The sequence below is a fragment of the Rattus norvegicus genome, chromosome 6, assembly GCF_036323735.1.
Source record: "Rattus norvegicus strain BN/NHsdMcwi chromosome 6, GRCr8, whole genome shotgun sequence".
Taxonomy (NCBI): domain Eukaryota; kingdom Metazoa; phylum Chordata; class Mammalia; order Rodentia; family Muridae; genus Rattus; species Rattus norvegicus.
Window position 1 is genome coordinate 30,170,305 of NC_086024.1, and position 20,729 is coordinate 30,191,033.

At 43.4% G+C, this 20,729-nt stretch overlaps 1 protein-coding gene across 9 annotated transcripts in view; it reads right to left on the bottom strand.

Moving 5' to 3' along the window:
* The window catches only part of Babam2 (BRISC and BRCA1 A complex member 2), a 378,444-nt gene that overhangs the window by 81,240 nt on the left and 276,475 nt on the right, over positions 1–20,729 (bottom strand). For 8 of the 9 annotated variants that reach the window (XM_063262050.1, XM_039112461.2, XM_039112464.2 and 5 more), the window contains one exon: positions 2,041–2,140. The exons of the other annotated variant lie outside the window; for it this stretch is intronic. In XM_063262050.1, coding sequence (XP_063118120.1) covers positions 2,041–2,140 — 100 coding nt within the window. The remainder of the gene's footprint in view (positions 1–2,040; positions 2,141–20,729) is intronic. 9 annotated transcript variants of the gene reach the window in all.

Genomic DNA, 20,729 nt, shown 5'->3' on the forward strand with positions numbered 1-20,729 from the left:
TGCCATTAAGTGGGGCTTTTTGGTTATCTTGAACTCCTAGTGAAAGGGTAAGATAAAATGAAAAAGGTAACATAATACTTTTTATTCTTTCAAAAATCTTTATATTCAGAATGAGAAGTATTACAATGGCTGATTTATTTTGCATTTTTGTATATATATCCTTGTTAGCACAAAATAATAGTTTCTACAAAACATGTTGTCATTATGCTAGGTAGCTGAAAGTTACTTAATACAACTACTTCTACCATAAAAGCATGTTCTTTACAATGGTCTCGCTGTAGCTGAAAGAAAGAATGAGAGAGACCCTCCCCAAACTGTTTAGGTCGGCTGTAGCCGCACCATGTTCCCATGGCTGAGGAGGGTCAAGATAAAGGACTTGGCACAACCTTGGCACAAGTGGTCCTGATAGTCAGGCTCTACCTTCGAAAAGTTAAACAATTCTATTTATGTAACGGTTTGTGTCAATTTAGAGAAACAGTGCTTACTTTGCAGGCTTAATGCAGGATCAGATGTTATTTTCAGAAAAGAAAAACAGATGATAAGTTTGCTTAAGTGGCTTTGTTTAAAAAAGGGATGAAAACAGTTCTGTGTACTTGATTTTAAAAACAGAAAAGCATTTTAACAGAAACCCACAACAAAACTGGCTATAAAGATAGATTCCGATGTAATTATGGAAATTCATTTGAAGAGACTGCTCCTAAAAGCAGCCCATGCTGTCCTCGTTTAGAACAAACAGAGGAACACCAATTTTAAAGACAAGTAAAATTAATGAAAGGGAACCAGATAAGAAAAGCAGACTGATTCTTATATTTCTGAGAAAACCATACTCTTTTTTTTTTTTTTTTTGAGGAAAATGCATGACTAGAAATTAATCTCAATTGGGGAGTTTAAAAAGGCTTTTCTTCTCAGTTCTGGAAGACACAATTTACATTTTTCTCCACAATTCTGGGACACAGATTTGAAGGCATTGCAAAGCCCCAAAATGTAAATAAGAATCTTGCCCTCCACTCTGGCTTAGAGGGGAGCAGCAATGTGGGGTGGGGGAGGGGTGTCTCAGCAGAAGCCACCACTCCAAGGAGCTAAGTGCCTTGGAATCTGGGCCAGTCCCACACACTGCAATCTTGCCAGATTTCAGTTTCCCTGACATTTAAGAAATAATACTGAAGCCTCTGAAATAATATTGTTCTTTAAAAATATGTCCTATATAGAGATGAGCTATCTTCTGAATGGGAGAGATAAACAAAAGATCTGTTTTCCCAGCCAATATGAACGAGTCAACAGGAGCAAAGAAAACAGCACTTTGGCAATTAAACCAACTGAGTCACAGTCCATGTGGGAGGGGAAGAGTCAGGGTGACTAGTGTGTTAATATCTCTAGTTTTCAGCTAAATATCATGGTGAGACATTAACAAGTATATTTTCATACTTTTGGGATATAGTTGACTACCACCAAACTCAGCTACGTGTCCATGAATACAGCCAAGGGAAAGCTTTAGATAATCTGATATGGCAGGTGGAAGGCCTGCTGACCCAGAATGCTTGCCCCTTGAGGAGCAAAAACTCTGGTCAACTGCTCAGAGGCATGATAAGAATGAAGGACAGACAATTAATGGGTGAGATAAGAAAGCAGAGAGAACTGAAGGCCGTTTTAAAGAATTATCTTGACATGAGCTGGCTGCAGACACATGTATACACCAGATGACTGGGAAGAAGGGGGTTGGTTCACAAATGCAAAACCACAAGAACGCACAAGATGCATCCAAACGCATGTAGGGGATATGGGGAACCTTAATCGGTGATTAAATCACCACGTGTGAAAGGAAGTGATGACTATAAGACAAGCAGTGGAGGCTGGGTCCTCAGAAAAGGGGAAGGAAGAGGAGGACAAAGACGGAGAAACACGGACTGTCCTTCAGAGTGGGCAAGGGAGAGCTGGACGTGCAGAGATGTGTGAGGTGACTGGCACACACCATGGTCTGACAGCTGTAGCAGGACTGGAGGCAGGGGCTCTGAGCGGACAGAGCTCAGGGACTTGCTTTACCTTGTTGGTGAGCAGGTGGCACACTTGAGGCACATAATCAATGAGACATCCTCCTCCTGGAAAAGCAGGGATATGGAGAGCCGAGGAGCCCCCGAGGGCACTGAAAGGACAAGAGCAAAGGACCTTGTCTTAGGGCCGAGGCAACGCAGGGCAGGACACCCCAAGCAGACCTGGCATCTCACCCAGTCTGGCCGCCGGCTGCCGAGGGTTAATGAGAGAGGGAATAAGGCCTTCACGCAACGATTAAATGTCTGTATATTAATTCAGTTTGTTGCATTAACAGGTTACACATCATAAAGAACAACTCAAGATCGTATCACACGGCAGTATAAACCTGCCACTTCTACTTGGCCCAGGTAAGTATCTGAGCTGTGATGGGCAGACATTAAACACATTTTTATGCTCACTATGTTGATTTAGTGTTTGGCAAAGAAAAGTTATTCATCAAACAAAGGGCCTGAGCCACAAGGAACTGGAGAGCCAGTTCTAGGGTTTATTGTATTGTAAAAGGCACACAAGACAAAGAGACAGGAGCAAACAAGAGGATGCAGTTAATATTCACTGATTCAGTCACTGATAGCAGTACTGAGTCTAAAACAGTTGCTACAGCTTCCACACAGTGGACAATGGCGACGAAAACAAACAGTCCAGAACTTCAGAGCACGGATCTCACCCTTGACCTCCCTGCCCCGCGGTTTTTGTTTTATTTTGATGTATATGTTTCTATACCATCTGTAAACTCCCCTGTAATGTGCTGGGAAATAACAATGTGCTTATTTACTGTATATGTCTCCCAGCTCCAGTATTGTGTGTGAAGGAGAGAATGTCACAGTAACTACCTGGAAACCCTTTTCCAAAGAGTGTAGGGCAGGGTGACTCAGTCTAGGGCTGTGACACAGGGGACACTCTGAACTCCAAACACATGTTCTCTTGACTGCAAATTTTTTAAATTAATTTTCCTGGTAAAGATGAATTTTATGTTTGCTTATGGGAATAAAAAAATCCCAACAAACAAGGCCAGATGATGGGAGGGGGTGGAGACAGACTGGAAAGACTTATTCCTAACTTTGTAGACGCAGACGATACCAGACACTGAGAGCAGCGGCCTGTGCCATGGTATGTCACCTACAGATCCTCAGTGCTCTGCAACTGCCCAAGATGGAGCCCAGGGCATCTACTCTCAGTGTGGATAATGGAAGAAGGCCCAGAGGAGTGCTGTACCCTATGAACTTGGGGACAGCTTTCTGACCTTGCCTCTAACACATACGGCACACTCTTTATCAGGTTCTAATGATTCCTCTAGGTTAGAAAACAGATCAAGGAAAACAAAAAGAGTTCAATATTTATGCCTTGTGATTACTGGTTAAATGTACATATAATGTAGAGAAATAAAGAAAACACCAAGATCCAGGCTACTCACAGCTTACTTAAGAGAAATAATCCCTGGTGTTACAGATTCCAAAAAAGAAAATGTATTTGAATAGTTCCCTGGAATCAATTGACTGCAATGGGCTTTTGGCTTGTATAAAACATTATAGGATAGATCTTTAATCATTTGTTATGTTGTATAAAAGGAAAATAGTCTGTAGGCTATCCTCTGAGTCAATCTCTCTCATCTATCTATCTATCTATCTATCTATCTATCTATCTATCTATCTATCTATCAATCTATCATTTATCCATCTCTATCTCTCTCATTTTCTTTCTTTTTTTTTTTTGGTTCTTTTTTTCGGAGCTGGGGACCGAACCCAGGGCCTTGCGCTTCCTAGGCAAGCGCTCTACCACTGAGCTAAATCCCCAGCCCCTATCTCTCTCATTTTCTTTTTCATTTTTCTTTCTCTCTCTCATATTCTCTCTCTCTTTAATTTGTGTTAATATGGTCATAAATAAAAACTGCTTCTGGTGTAAGGAAGCGGAGGTGTGAAGAAACGCCATTTCTCTGATTATTAAACTGACACTTGTTGCTAGTGCTTCCTTCTCTCCACTTTAGCCTTTCCCACAACTTGGTGAATCGAGAATCACTGTACCTTTGCAGGGGAAGAAGGCCAGTCTTGGGGGACACAGGAAATGGCCTGAGGCTTGTACAACTCATCAGTGGTCAAACCAAGATTAGAAGGCAAGTCACTAGAGTCCCTGACACTTTTAGTGATATACTGTGCTTTCTGAGGGGAGGGTGAATTTAATCATAAAAGGCTACAGGGTTGGGAAGAACAGCTGGTGTGGTTCCCTAAAGTCCTCAGGGTCAGGATGCCTATGAGGAGAGAGCTCTCTGAGGCAGATACTGAGATGCACAGAGCAGGTGGACCAGCATCCCTCTTCAAACCCTAGCACTCACCCCAGTCTCCTCAACCATCAGACTGGCCTGATTTGGGATGTGATAGACTAACACTCTTGGAATTGACCTCTGAACCACTTAGCTTCTGTGCTTCACTAGCTGAAGTCTGTCAAGTGTTAGGAAAAAGAACTCTAACTGGGCTTATGGTAAAGGAGGTTTGCTTCACCACTCATTCAATTCAGGAATTTTTTAGCGTGTTAGAACATGAAACCTAAGGTCCAGTGTCACACACCGATAAGTGCTGCTGATTCATACAGGAATGCCTACCTTGTGGGTGAATATTTAACAGGCTGTTTAGAGCCTGAATGCTATCCTGATCATGTGACCTAAACAAAGACTGATGCCATGAAATAAGAGCACAATTACATTTTCAAAGGGTGGAAGGTAGAAGTAATGACCTGTGAGCTCCAATGATTTGATAGAATTGATATTGATGATGATGGTGGTGGTGGTGGTGGTGGTGGTGGTGGTGGTGCTGGTGGTGGTGGTGGTGGTGGTGGTGGTGGTGGTGGTGGTGATGATGATGATGATGATGATGATGATGATGATGGGCCGAACATATGGAAAACGGCCTGTGCAAAAGGGAGTCCAGGGCTTGCTCAGACACTGCAAGGGGGATGGGGCTGCTGGGGAAAAGGCAGGGCTGATCTTCGAAGTGGCTACTGTGGGGCTGAGCTTTACAGGTGTGAAGAAGGAAAAGACAGTTCCTTGCAGCTCCTCTGATCTCTGAGTGGAGCATGGAGAGTGTGGTGAGAGAGTGAGGAAGAGCTGTGGGATGGCAGGGCACAGGCTGAATTTGAGAGAAGGTAAGAGGACTGTTTTGATGAAGAAGCACCTTCCGATTTATTTTTCATGGATTAATATGAAACTTGAAGTTAGGTGCTAATTCTTACGAGGTGAAACTAAATTGGTATGTCTAAGTTTGAAAGTCAGAATTGAAAATCTTTTCTTCCAACGGAGCTATTTGAATAGAACAAAAGGTAAACAAAGAGGCAATTCCAGCCACCTCCTTGGCTCTAAAATATAATCATAGCAATGGTTTCTGATAAAGATTAATATATTCCTTCCCATGCAAATGAAACTGATAGAGCCTTTTGTGAACCTTAGTCAGGACGTCTCTACTACTGAAGACTTGACTGGGCCACAGTGTGACAACAGGGGGAATTATGGTGACATGACAGAATCCAGGGAGCCAGCCTGTCTGAAAGCCTGACTTAGGACAATGGAGTTTGACACTGACCCATGATGAAATAGCAACTTCCAAGTAAAACGGAGAAGGCATTATCTAGACAGGAGGGGACCAGCCTTTATCCTTGCCCCACAGACTCCTCTCAACTCAAGTGTCTCATCAGTACCACAGGGTAACACCACTCTCAAAACAGATGTGTCTGCTTTAAGAGATAGTAAGAGGATTAGATTAACAACAGGGGTTACACTATTATCCAAACAGCACCAAGCACTTCAAAAGGAAATACTGGATTGCTCTGAGCTGAGTATTCCATGTCCAGGAGTAAGGACAAGGCACTTTCAGGGACACCTGGAACAGCCACTGTGCTCTCATCACACCCTTGACTTGGATTCTGAGAGGCAGGAGTTGTTCGGGCTGCTTCCCTCAGACTACTGTTCCTAGGAGTGTGGGAGGTCAGTACATGGGCAGGGGAACTTCAGGACCATCAACAGGAGACAGGCTGCCTCTAGCTCCAAGCCTTCGGAAAGAGAAAGGGGCACTCCCAACAAATATCAGCTGTCTGCTTCACTGTCTGCAGGCATCATTTTCCCAAATAAGTCTGTGAGCAGCACATCACAGCAAAGTAGAGGAATGCTGGGGACCTCAAGAATCTGGGTCAGTCTATGGCATCAGAGTGTGTGTCCTGGAGGCCTGCCAGGACAGTCATTACAACAAAACAAGTCGCTGATGTTTAATGAGTACCTACTTTGGCCAGGCACTCCATAACATCTAAACTCATAACAACCCTGCCAACCAGACTTAACTAGATCCATTCACAGGTGAGAACAGTGAGGTTCAAAGGTTTAAGAATCATATCCAGGAAGAGCAACTATGGTACACAACTACAGAGTATGAGCCTGTCTTTCTAGTCCCAAAGCCCCACATCCTGTTTCATTAGGAATTTTTTCATAGACAGGTTTGTGTGTCTTTTGTATGGGTGTTTTGCCTGAATGTATGCCTACGTACCGCGTGCATGCCTGATGGCTTGAAGGAGGCTTAGAATCCCCTGGAAGTGGAGTTATAGATGATGACGAACAGCCATGTGGGTGCTGGGAATTGAACCCAGGTCCTCTAGAAGAGCAGCAAGTGCTAAGCCATCTCTCTGGGACCAGACCTGAATGCTTTAAAGATTACTCCCTTAACTGGGAAGAGTGATGAGCTCTGCAGTCTCAGTACTTGGAAGGCCGAGGCAGGAGGATCTGTATGAGTTTAAGGTTAGCTGAGGTTATATGGTGAGTTCTAGGCAAGCCTGGGCTACAGGACAAGGTTTGGTCTCAAAGAACATTCCCTCAAGAAAAATCTGTTCCTTACCTATATACTGAAACAATATTAAGTGACCAAAAGTGTCTATAACCTTATATCCATCAATTATCACCATGGCATCTTATATTTACTCATTCTTAGTTTAAGGTACACATGTCACAGCTAACCTAGAGGGATTAACATGCATGCGTGCATGCATATGCATACACACACACACACACACACACACACACACTATACATATATCACATACATACATGTACATTTTCTAGACCTATTGTTAGCACTTACTTCACTTTATGGTTTTAGTTTTGAGTCATACTGAGAGTCTCTCATTCCTTAGTTAAGCAAAATTGGGGTATAACACAACATGGACGGATCCCAATGTGAATGAGAGAAGAAAATAAAACGTAGATCAGAACAAGTGCTCAAAATCAGAAGGAAGAGAAGTCCAGGAGCCACCCTGGAATAGGAGGCTCCCAGTAGCATTGGTTCAGGGCTGTCTCCACACTTCACAATAAAGCTAAATACACTTCATGGCATACAGCAGGTTTGCGTTGGAATGCTGGATTTCATTTCTTGCTTCTCAGTTTTAGAGGAACAGATAAAAATGGAAATGTTCTGAGACAATGAAAACGATGATGAGGCATTCAGAAAATGCTCCTCTTCAGAGCAAAGTCTGAAGAAGATGAAACTGTTGAGTCCAGTTTCTTAGATGCTTATGGAATTATTACAATTATTAAATTGTTAAATGCCAATTGGCTGTTCTCTACTTAGGGACAGTATGCACAAAAAGAACTTCAATGGCAATAAAAGGGACTTAGTCTGCAAATGAATTCCTCATGGGACAGAAGGCAGACAAACTCCACTTACTGACCACTATGTGTCATGGTCTACACCAGGAGAGGGGCAATGGCTAATCTTGATTGTTGATCTGACAGAATTTAGAATCACTAAGGAAACAAATCCCTGGGTCTATCTATGAGGAGTTATGTAGATTAGAATAACTACAGTGGGAAGACCCATTCTAACTTGGGCAGTACATTAGAATCATGGGCTGGGGTACTGGACTGAATAGGAAGGAAAGAGATCAAGGCACAAGATTCAAGCTCTGGTTCCTGATTGCACACACAAGGCAACCTCCTGCTCCTGCGTACCTTCCTTGCCACTGTGGACTGTAAGCCTCGGAGCTGTAAGTTCCAGGGAGGAGAAAAAGTAACTAACACAAGAAGGGCTACCCCACTTACAGGTAAACAGGTCGCATCACCCCTCTAAGGCACACAGGTGCTGACGGCAGGCACATCTAACTCCAGGTCTCTGACACAAAGCTGCTCACTGCTAGGTCTCCCATGACTACCTTTGGCACTTCGAAATTCCCGAGCACACAGACCTGGTCTCTGGTTCTACACGTGGCTCGAGTGCCAGGTGATCACAAAGCCCTTGAGGCTTTTTCCAGGAAACCTTACTAAACTTAACCAAGTACCTGAACTGAGAGCCTTTCTTGTTCTAGAAAAAAGAAACTCTTGGGAACGTAATAGAACTGTGCAGATCAATTACCCTGACCTTCTCCAGTGGAATGCAAGCAAATTTTTATATTGAAAGGATACAGAAAATAGGAATATATTTAATTGCAAACAGAGTTTGTCTAACAACATGAGTTCTAACCAAGTCTTTGTTCAGAACTGTGTTTTCTTAAGTTTGTTAAATATTGCACAAAAGCCTTTAAGGGGCAATAATCTTAACAGATGTCCACCATCAGGATTCTGTTAGCATGTGGAAAAGCATTTTAAGGAAGGCCCCTAAAACAATAATGGGCTTGCTAGATGTTATTCAAGTAAGACAGAGACTACACCAAGATGCCTGGCCACTACAGACACAACCGGGGAAGTCTGGGAAAAGTTTCCCTCTTGTTGCAGCCCTATCCCTGGTCTATGACTGGTAATTATATTTCATCACAAGTGTTCATGAGTGAATTTACCACTGTTTTGATATAAATTTACAAATCTGAATTGTCCCAGAATGGCTTAATGCTCTTCTACTAGTTGGGGCCAGGTTCCTTTTCTTATGAATTCCCCCCGAAACATTTTTATTGGGAAAAAAAATCAATGCATTCAATAGTTACTCAAGCCCAATTTATCTTTTCCAACTCCTCACCTCACAAACCCCCATAGGTTTTAAGGGCATCCAGAGGCAGATGCAGAGAATAAGAGGTAACCTTTGCCTCAGAGGAGAGGTATACTCTTGCTTCCTGTTCAGTGATGTTTGCCTCCACAGGAATGGTATGCACATGCACATGCCCTGCCCGCCCCTGTGCTCTCTAGTGTGGAGTCACCTGGAGCCTGGCCTCCATAGAAAAGTGAAAACACATCAGAAAATGAGATTAGCTGGGCACTGTCACTCTTCACATACTAATTCATTTCTACATGGCCCCCTGCTTGATTCCTCACTTGGGCTTTATGCAGTAGGTAAGGGCTGAAACAGCAGCAGAGAAGCCTGAGGCTGGAAGTGGAGAGAACCTACCCAAACTGGAAACAACACTGGGTTTGCCAAGTTTCTCTGCACTAGTAGTTTCCGTGTTTGTTTAAGAATAATCTGGGGAGCTTGTTAAAGATTCACAAACCCAGGCCCCACCCTAGAGAAGGCAATGGATGCATTAGCGCCAGCACGTCTGAGATGGGGGCTGGGCACCGGGACTTTACCAGTCCACTCAGGTGGGGCCGCACACACCTGCTGCAGCTGGACGCAGGCAGAGGAGGGGTGAGCAAATCTGCTTCCCATCCCAGAGGCATCAGGAGTGTCTGAAAGGAACTGCTTCAGGTCCGACTGGATTACACAGTAAGTCTTAGGCCAGCCCAAACCACATTATGAGACTCTGCCCCCCAAACCCAAACCAAAGTCAAAGCAAAACAAATACCACCAAAAACAAGGTAGGGAGGCTCCAATGGTGTGTGGGCAGTTAAGAACACCTCGAGGTTTGGTTCCCAGGAGCCTCATGGGACTGCTCACAACCACCTGTAATGCCAGTTCTAGGGGCTCCTTCACCCTCCTCTACCGCTATGGGCACCTGAATGAACATGGTACACACACATACTTCAGGATACACAGACACAGCAAACAAACAAAAAACAACCCAACCAACAAGGCAAAATTATAGAGAAAAAGCAAGAAATTCATTGTAGATGGCAGACCATGTGACTTGGGCCAGAAATCGCTTTCTGTCCCACTGAGAGCAAGAGAGAGAGAGAGGCATAACTCCTATTTCAGACTGGCCAGGCTGTGCCTAGAGAGGAAGCAAGAAGGATCCAGATGCTACATACACATGGTTAATTAGAAACAAAATCTGAGGTTAAGGAAAGGTATGTTTACACACACACACACACACACACACACACACACACACACACACACACACACACACAGAGAGAGAGAGAGAGAGAGAGAGAGAGAGAGAGAGAGAGAGAGAGGCAGACAAACACACAGAAAGATCCTAGAGCTAAAGAAGTCAGGGCTTTTAGGATGAATCTCAAGCAACTTTAATACTTCAGTACTTTTTCCTTTATACTGACAACTTCCAGATTTATAACGCCAGATCAGATTTGTACTATAGTCCGGGCCTAGAAAATGTACTTCAAACAACCTGTTCACAGCAAACCCTCCTTTGGTAACAGCAACTCTTGCCTTTTAGCTCCTGAACAAATGCTTTGGCTGTCCATCCTTGCCTCTCCTCTCACAGCCCATACTCAAGGGGCTGAGGCCAACTTCCCACCATCACCCCCGGCTCACTGCCCGGGCGGGATTGCTTCACCATCCTCTTCCCAGCCATCTTTGGGGTCTTCCTCCTCAGTGAGGCTTTTGAACAGAGGTACTTCTGTCTCTGCTTGTGCTCCTCCCTAAGGCCTGTGTCTCTCAAAAGCCATTGTTTGCTATACTAATTTGTCATTGACTTTCCTGACCATCATTTATTAGAAGGCAGACTTCCAGAATGGGGAACTTTGCTGATTTTGTTTACATGTGTAACCCCCAAAACAATAATGACAAGTTGTGTTGTAAATATTTATAGCACATATGAAATATCCTTAATCTGAAAAACCAAAATCCAAAATGCTGCAAAACTGGAAGCTTTATAAGTGCCAACTGATAGCTCAGTGGAAAATTCCATACCCAATCTTACATGACAGGATACAGTTAAAACACAGGCACAGGACTGGGGAGATAGGCCAGTGGGTTCTGAGTGCTTGCTAGGCAAGTGTGACAACCCTAGTTCAAATCTCCAGCTCTCATATAAGGACTAGCTATGGCTGCACCAGCCTATAGTCCAAGTGCTGTGGGGAGGAGACAGGAGGGTCTCCAAGACTTGCTGGCCCAGTCTAGACCAACAGTCAAAGACCCTGTTTTAAGAGATTAAGGCAGACATTCTCTCCTGGTCTCTTATCATGCACGCACAGATCATACATACACATAAGTGTGCAGGCATGCACTCATGCGCGCGCGCACACACACACACACACCCCACATAAACACAAACCCACAGGTACACTAAAACTATTCTATGAGAATAATTTCAGGTTCCGTATACAGGACATATGAAATATAAGTAAATCTCCTGTTAGACTTGCATCCAATTTCAGATATAGACCTTTATGCATATGGAAATATTCTAAAATTTGAAAAACAAACCTGAAACACTCTGATCCTAAGCATTTCCAATAAGGGGCACTCTACCTGTGTGGAAGTCAAATGACAATGTTGAATTTCCTAAATAACCATTCAACATCTACAAACCTAAGTATTCTTTTCTTCAAATAGTTACTATGGATAGGAAGATTTTAGCGGTGTTGGGGTCACCAAACATTTTGGGTAGAGTCAGTTAATAAATATTGCTTTTGGTGTTCTAGAAGACATGTAAATGGATGTGCATGGCCGTGTTCCAACGCAATTTTATTTATGGCTACAGAAATTTGAATTCCATACAGTTTTTACAAGTTACAAAACATCATTCTTTAAATGCTTTTGTAACCATGAAAAATGCAAAAATTATTCAGAGCTGGTGGGCCATGTGCAACCAACCACTGGCTGGATCTGCCTAGTGGCCTTAGCTTGTTTCTTGTCTTAGAATGACTTGATGGTGCTACAGAGGCTGAAAAACAAAATCATCCAGGAAGAAACACAGGCAAAAGCCCAAGATGAGGATGTTAGCAGAAACAAAAACCAGGCCCCTCTGTCAAGCGTCCTTGGAACTCCACTGGTGTAGTTAGTGTCATCCCTCTATAGACGTCTTTAGGCATGGGTGAGGTGCGCGTGAGGCAGTTCATGAACCGTGGGAGTTCTTACGATGGCATTAGATTGTAACTGTGCAAGAGCGAGCTATTTATATGATTCCGAACGAAGCTTGAGGCATATTCTGGTGTTTTTTACTTCTATGTTAGGTGAAAAAGCTGCCTACAGAAGCCTGCCTCCCACCCAAAATACTAGCTGTTAGCTGCTGACTGATCCTCGCAATATTAAGATGAATCATATATGCTCTTTTCTCAGTGCAAAAAGAGATAATTTTAAAACTCAAAAAATGTCACTTTGGGTAGTCACAAACCACACAATAGAAAAGCTGTCCAGCCTTAAAGTTGTAAATAAATAGAACCCACTCCTGCATGGACAGCTTTTGCTTCTTTTAAACTGTGACGCTTTTTAGGCCTCGCCTCCAATGCTGCATGGTGTTGAAATAAGAAAATTTTGCAAGTGTGTTCTGTGCCTAGGCAGGAAGGCAGCCTTGGCTCCCCTTCTCTCTTCCCTGGCACCCCACACCCTTGACCTAAGGAACCCACGCCCTTTCTCAGGCAGCTGCCTTCTCACCTACCCCAGCCAGCCGGTGGCTCTCCTGGCTTGCCCTTGCTTGGTCTACAAGGTGCCAGCTGCCGGCAGAGCCTAGTCTCTTTCTATCACAGGAAAACACTCTGTTTCTTTCTCCTCACTGTGTAGAGAAGCAGGTATTTTTGGCCTCGATTCCTAAGATCTGTTTTATTTCTCTTGTTACTAAGCAGGTCACTGCCACCCTCATTTTCTGCAGTGTCATCATTTCCCCACATTGCCCTGTTTGGCACTGGAGGATGAACCACATCAAATGGAGGAATTGCAACCACACACTGCCTTGAGAAGCAAGCAAGCGAGACCTTAGGGGAGTGTGTGAGTGTGTGAGTGTGTGAGTGTGTGTGTGAGTGTGTGAGTGTGTGTGAGTGTGAGAGAGTGTGTGAGTGTGTGTGAGAGTGTGTGAGTGTGTGTGTGTGTGAGTGTGTGTGTGTGTGTGTGTGTGTGTGTGTGTGTGAAATGGACATTTTGGGGGCTTGTTCTCCTATAATCAAATCCTCCCTATCTTAACAATGTGGTGGTGTGTCAAAGCATTGGAATTCTGCTTCAATCAGCAACCCAGAACTTTATAGGAAAATGAAGCAACAAAATGTTGGTCTTATTGTTAACTTGAGGCTGGGCTTGTACTTAGCATGGGAGTGTTTGTTTCCCTATGGCATTCCAGCCAAACCTTCAAAGTTCGTGGGGCTCTTGGCTATCCACAGATGCCTATGGCAGTATCCTGACATCCTCAGGCATGTTTCCTCTTTACTTATTTATTGATGGTGGTGCATGAACTCATTGGTTCATGTTTTTAATTAACAAACTATCACTTGTCCTAAGTAGACAGTCTACCACTAAGCTAGATTCCCACCTTCTTCTAACCTGTTCCTAGAGAAACATCATACAGTAGAAGTGAAAGTCTTAAATCCAATAAAGCAAAGGACAGTACAGAAGCAAAGTGCTTGCAAACATTTTAGACACTACTGGGGATCCAGATTGCCTATCTAGTATGAACAAGGCTCTAGGTTCCATCTAGGCTCTGTTAGGAAACCAAACTAACCCAAACTGGCTATGTTGCTAGCAACAGTGCAGGCCTGGCTCTGGGACCCTTACAACATGTGAGAATCTGTAGTTATCACAAATGGGCCTGTCTCAACTATTTTTGCTAGTTAACTAAAAACATGTGCCCAACAAGTAAAGCATCCAGGCACTAACATAAGATGCCATGACCCCAACTGGGATGTTTAGAAGTCACATTTGATGTCTTTAGGATACAGTGCTAGGGCTGATGTGTAATGACAGCTGGCTCGTGCTCATCATCATGGAGAACAGCCCTTAGAGGCGGGGCATTCCTGTGATTTGATCTTTGTGACTAATACGGCAATTAAGCGGTTCATAAAATGAGTATCGGCATTTTTGCTGTTGTTTTGGTTTGGCTTACATGCAGTTTTGGCTAATGTTGGAATTAGCCTTTCTTGAACATCATCTGTAGACTGTATAAGCTGTCTGTAGTGCCAGGCAGTGAGTCTCTACTTTTCTCTGTCCCAGCATAGCACACACAGGTAATGTAAATGCCTTTCAGAGATTCTCTTGGAGCTGGAGGAGACAAATCCTGTAGCTAGTTCTTTTGCAGACCCATAGGACCAACTGTCCAATGGGTCGCCCCAGCACGAGGAACACCGTCAAGCACACAGAAGAAGGTATCTATCTAGTCGTCTCAGTTAACAAGCAATTGGTGTCCTCCCAATTTGGGGGATGTTCAGCATGTCCGGATCCACTTTCAAAGCCAAATCACCCATGTAATTGTATTTGCCAATTGACCTTCCTGCCCTTATTTCAAGCCCCATACTCTCCCTTTCCACAACTCCTGGTAGCTGCCCAGTAGGTCAGACCATGCTCATGTCTAAGAGCTGAACAATGCTGAAGGGAAGGAGGACTGAGACAGTCAGAGGGCTGCACTAGCGCTTGCTTAGAAGCCTCTCCTACACTGCCACCGAGACGCCGAAACCTGGTGTTAGCTGGTAACTATCAAATGAATGCTCGTGAGGCAAGTGAGTGAGGATGCTGTCACACTACCCAAGCAGGATGGAGGTGTACCCCTTCCCTACCTCTCCACTGAAAACCATTGTCCTACTGTGGCAAGCAGGAGGAGACATTTACATTTGGGAGCAGATTGCAGAGAGGAAGTTGAGGACAAAAGGTGATGAAAGGGGACAGGTGGAACCTGGAGTAATGATGAACTGAGGTTGCTACATGCATTCAGCACTTAGCCCCAGAAGATGTGCTCCATGGGCTCCTGTCACTGGTGTATAGTCTCGCTTGATAGTTTCCTTCCTAACAAATGTGGAGGCTCAGGTCCATTAGCAGTGCATCTATGAAAAACTGAGGAGCTGCTCTGCAAAAGCAGAAATTACCTTTTATCTTTAATTTAAAAAAACCCCACCAGTTTAAACACTTTTTATTGAGTTCTCTGAAATAGGTAATCAGAAACAGCCATGAGAGTAATAATGGCCTCACTGTTCCCAGGCAAGGAAGGCTACAGGTCAGGTTTGAGGTAAAGCTGCAGGGCACTCTACTGCCTACGGGAACTGGGCTTGTCCATCTGGTACTCAAAAGAACTCGTTTATTTCCTCCTTCCCTTCCTTCTCTCCCTCTATCCCTCTCTCCCTCCCCCCTTCTTTCCTCCCATCCATTCTTTCTTGTCAACAGCTTTGGACAAAACAGAGGAAGAAAGGCTTAGTCAGGTAGGGAATGGGTTCTGGTAATGTAGGCCAAGGCCAGCTTTACTGGCCAAATATCACTGAGGTTGGTACAGTGACTTTTTTTCAAAACCGTTTTCTTGATTGTTTGAATTTTGATTACTATTGTTTTCTTAAGCACTTTCAGAGCAGAGCAGGACATGTGCATTATCACAGCTGAGCTGTGACTCTTGTGTCGCGTTTCCGTTATGAGGTGAGTTCAAGCGTCTTCTCCTAGTTTAAAGCAGTGCACGGAACAGGGTGATGAGATGACACTGATACTTGGATTCGCTGAGCAACACTGAGCATTACTTAAGAAAAGCCTAGGATAGGGCTGGAGAGGTGGCTCAGCGGTTAAGAGCTCTGACTGCTCTTCCAGAGGTCCTGAGTTCAATTCCCAGCAACCACATGGTGGCTCACAACCATCTGTGATGGAATCCGAAACCTTCTTCTGGTATGTCTGAAGACAGCTACAGTGTACTCACTCTACAGTGTACTCACATACGTAAATTAAATAAAAATCTTTAAAAAAAAAAAAAAAGAAAGAAAAGCCTAAGAGGAGTGGAAAAATGTTTCCAGCAAAGGATGCAGAAAGCCACTCTCTGGTCATGTAGGCGTGCTCCAAGGCAGGCATAGGTACTGAGAAGACTGAGGGCTCTCTTAGCCCTCTAGACTGACTCTTCTGCAGTCCTTCTCTACCAGCCTCTTTCAACACAACTCAAAATTACCTCAGTGAACAGTGTTTGTTTGTAATCTGTTTTTTTCATATTTACATGTGTGTGGGTGCACATGCGTGTGTACACCTGAGGAGGCTGACAACCAGTGTCTTCCTTAATCACTCTCCCCCTTATTGTTGAGGCAGAGAGTTCAGTTGAACCTAGGCTTGCAGATATGGCAAGTCAGCTCGATAGGGGATCCAGGCTCTGCTTTCAGAATGCTGTAAGTATTGGCTGGTGAGCCCTCTTGGGATGTACCTGGGTTCTGGAGATACAAACTCTCAGGTTTTCAAGCCTGATGTCTTCTTCAAAGAACTTGGAAGTAAGTGTCTGGCTCAAGCTTTGGATGGGGCAGTCATTTGTGGTGGGTTGGAAGGTTCCCCAAAGATGTCCCTGTTCTAACATCAAAAATTGTGACTATATCATTGTGTTGGCTAGTTTTATGTCAACTTGACACAAGCTAGGGTCATCAGAGAGAAGGGACAGTTGAGAAAACGCCCCCATAAGTCAGGGCTGCAGGCAAATCTGTTGTGCATTTTTCTTACTTAGTGATTGATGCGGGAGGGCCCAGCCAGTTGTGGGCAGTACCACTCCTGGGCTGGTGGCCCTGGGTGCTGTAAAAAAGCAGGATGGGCGGGCCATGAGTGCAAGCCAGTAAGCAACAACCTTCCACGGCCTCTGCATCAGTTCCTGCCTCCAGATTCCCTCAGTGATGGACTGTGCTATGGAATTATAAGCTCACATAAATCCTTCCTTCCCCAAATTTCTTTTGGTCATGGTGTTTTCTCACAGCTATAGAAATCCTAAGACAACCACCTTCCATTATGAAAGGGATTCTGGTTGAGAGATGATGCAAGTTAAAGACCTCAGTCTGGTAAGGTGGTGTATGCTTTCCATCCCAGCACTCAAGAGGCAAAGGCAGGTAGTGCTCTGTGAGGCAGAGGCTCACCTGATCTAATAAGTTCCTGGTCATCTAGGGCTACACAGTGAGACCCTGTCTCAAAAACAAAAAGGTAAAGACCTGACATAGGATATTACCCTGGAATATGTGGTTGGCATAATTTAATCATGGGAATCTTTAAAAGAAAAAGCAGAAGAGTGAGGAGGGAGATGTAGTTGAAGAATCAGGAAAGATCTGAAGTACGTAGGGAACTGTACCAACCACCCTTGACCTTGAAGAAGGAATGTGCTAGAAAGAGGAAGGCTCTAGAATTCCAGTTGACTTCTAGTTAGTACATGGATAGCAGTCTTCTAACAGAGAGAGCCTAAATTCTCTCAACAGCCTGAATGGGGTAGGAGGATTATCTATTTCAGCCTCCAGGAAGTAATGCAGGCCCAGGGCACCTTGTGATTAGTCCCTAGAGACTCAACCAGGCCTTGAACTTTAGAACTCTTAAGACAATAAATCTGTGTTATTTTAAGCTGATAGATGGTTGGCAACTTGTTAGAGCAGCCATAAAAATTTAATGCAGCAGTCCAAACACAATTTTTGGAAGAAAACATCATATACAGAGGTTATCTGTCTTGAGCCAGTGAAATAAGTAATGTTAGAAACGGCTCGTGTTCCACTGAGTCAAAAAGAATTAGTGTATTTTTTCTAATACTAACACATATGTTGGTAAATAAATAAGTAGATGAAGAAAGTCCTTTAGCATAAAATGCCAGCTAATAAATGAGAATGAAAAGATGACATTAGAAATGTATTAGTCAATGCTGACACAGGTCGGTAAAAGCGTGGCAAGGATGTTGAAACTATCAGCATATTTCCACACAAATCTCTAATCGTCAACGTCAGAGTGAGGGCATTTCACGGACACAGTGGGGACAACCTGGCATCACGCGCTTTGGACAAGACTGCATTCAGAGAACAGTATCACATCTGTGTCATCACTGCCAAAGGCTTCTAACACCAATCGACTCATGAGAAAGTACCGAATGGAGTGGAATGAAGGAGCAAAACAACTGGTCTATGGTCACCAAAACCTCCAAGTCAAGAAAGACAGAGACACAGCAGCTGTTCTAGACAGGGAAGACAATAGGGAGCTGTGACATCTGTGACAATGTGTGATACTGGACTGGATCCCTCCCGAATCAGGGGCAGACACAGCGAAAGAGATTGTTAGAATATTGATTGCAGATCAGATAATCATTCTCATCAGTAACTCGATTCCTGTTGATAACGGCACTGCAGTGTGTGAGAGAATGTTCATGCTCTGAGGCCTTCCACAGGGGAGGTGGGCTGCTCCCCAACCTACTCCGAGATTGCTCAGGAATATCCTCGTGTAGTATGAAAATGTAATACACAGAGGAAGTAAGGCAAACACAGCAGAATATAAGACAACTGAAGTCTAGCCTTTTAACTTTGAATAGCAACATGAAAGTTCTGTAAATTATTAATTTAATTCTTAGCTTATAGTAGATGCACGTAGAGAATTTCAGGCAGAGAGGATATAAGTTCAGCGAGCTGAATCTTCTCCCAATGTAACGTAACAGATGTGCCTTCTCAAAAAGTGTCATGCCATAAGTCTTCCTACATAGTAGGCAAGCAGTAAGTAGCTATAGATTGAACAAGTACCTGTTAGTAAGAAAACCAACACCCCAAATTAGAGAGTGGTAGACATGACATGAAATAAAACCGTTCTCAAAACTTAAGTGTGATTGAGCCAGAAAAATGAGGCAGTGAACAGCTCTTGCTTTAGAGTTGAACTGTCTGCTCGGATTTAAAATCTAATTTTTTGTTACTTACTATACTGAGCTTGAAACAAGTAGTTTTAAGAGTTTCCTAAACCTCATCTTGCTCATTAGTAAAATGGGAATATCAACAATATGCCTCCTAGTGTTACTATGAAAAATGGCAGAATCAGGTAAGGTGTTTAGCAAGTTCCTCACACTGGTTTATAATGTCATTTATTATTATCAGCATGGGTTTTAATACTTCTGTGGCTTTCTGTTTTCCTTATGAGAAAAAGAAAAATTAACAAAAAATTAAAATAAGTTTATTTTATTGCCAAATACTTAGAAAACATATTTCTAATTAACTTAAAAAAAAAAAACCTGTTTGGCCAAAGGGAAAGCGATTGCAATCTAAGGGCCTCCAATTTCTCTCTTACCCAGTCCAATCAGCCCATCCTCATCCCCACCATGCTCTCCACCCTGGCCCTGCCTAAGACCATGACCTCAGGTATGTTCATCTAAACAGAAAACTGTTTCAACAAGTTAAGACTTTCTGATTTTTAGGTTTTGTTTTTGTTTTTGTTTTTTTTTTTTAAATTTCAGGCCTACTGTTTATTTTCTTTAATCTAGAATAGCTTCCAGCTAGCCAAATATGATAGTGTTTAATACTACTACTCAGAAGGCTGAGGCAAGACAATCATAGGTTTAAGGTCAGCTTGGGCTACATGGGACCTTGTTTCAAAAAATAACACCCCATAGAAAACTTACACTGCTTCCTCTACATTCTGAAGCATCCTATTCAGCCCTTCATGCTCCTTTCCAGTTGGTATAATCCCTGTGGCCTGGTGGATACTCAAAAATGCCCTTGCTCAACTGACGATACTGACCACTACCACCTACTATGTCAATTACTCTTCACACATAAAATGCCTTTGGCCAGTATGATAGATACCTATATATTTTACATATTTGGAAACATAGACAACATACATAGGAGCCCAGGCATGAAGACTTCATCTTCTTCCCCTTCTCTCTCTCTTTCTTGCAGCACTGGGAATCTATAAACCCAGGGCTGTGTGCATACAGAGAAGAACATTACCACTATGCTTTGTCTCTAGTCCCCCTTTACTTTTTATTTTGAGACAGGGTCTTACTGATTTGCTGGGGATGGGCTTGGACTCATTCTGTAGTCCAGGCAGACTCTGAACTTGAAATCCTCCTACTTTAGCCTCCTGAGTAGCCAAGAGTAGTCAAAAGGCCTGCCCATGAATCCTTTCTTGACTATCATAAAATGCAATCAGTCTGCTCATTCATTCATTCATTCATTCATTCATTCATTCAATAAATGTTAACAGATCTGGTGGTAAGCAAGTCAAGGTTTTTGCTCTCATTTAATTTATATTCTAATAAGAGATAATACGGTAATAAAATTGCAAAACTAATTACAACAGTGTTAAAGTGTATGGCTCACATATGTCCAGGATGGGAATAGTTACCTTTAAGGCAATCAGGAAAGGCACCTCTGAGGAAGTGCATTTGAACTGACACCTCACTGATAAAGTGGACTCAACTACATAAATATCAGGAGAAAGGGTCTGGCAGAGGGAAAGAAGTACAGGGTCTATCTATGAGCGAGCTTAGTGTTGTTTCCTACTATGGATATTCATGGACTTAGAAGCTCTCACAGAACAGGTACTTAGTAAGTCTTGAGAACGGTTAGTAAAGGAGCTATGAGGAAGTGGTGCCCACTCTCTAAGCTACTGGATGAGAGCCTCTGCCCCCAGCGTGCAAACATGTTCCATCAGCCTGAACTTCAGACCAATAGGCCTGCTCTACTGTAGGGAAACAGAGTTGGCATGGCAACTCTGATTAGATGCTTCCTTTCCAGGGAGAAG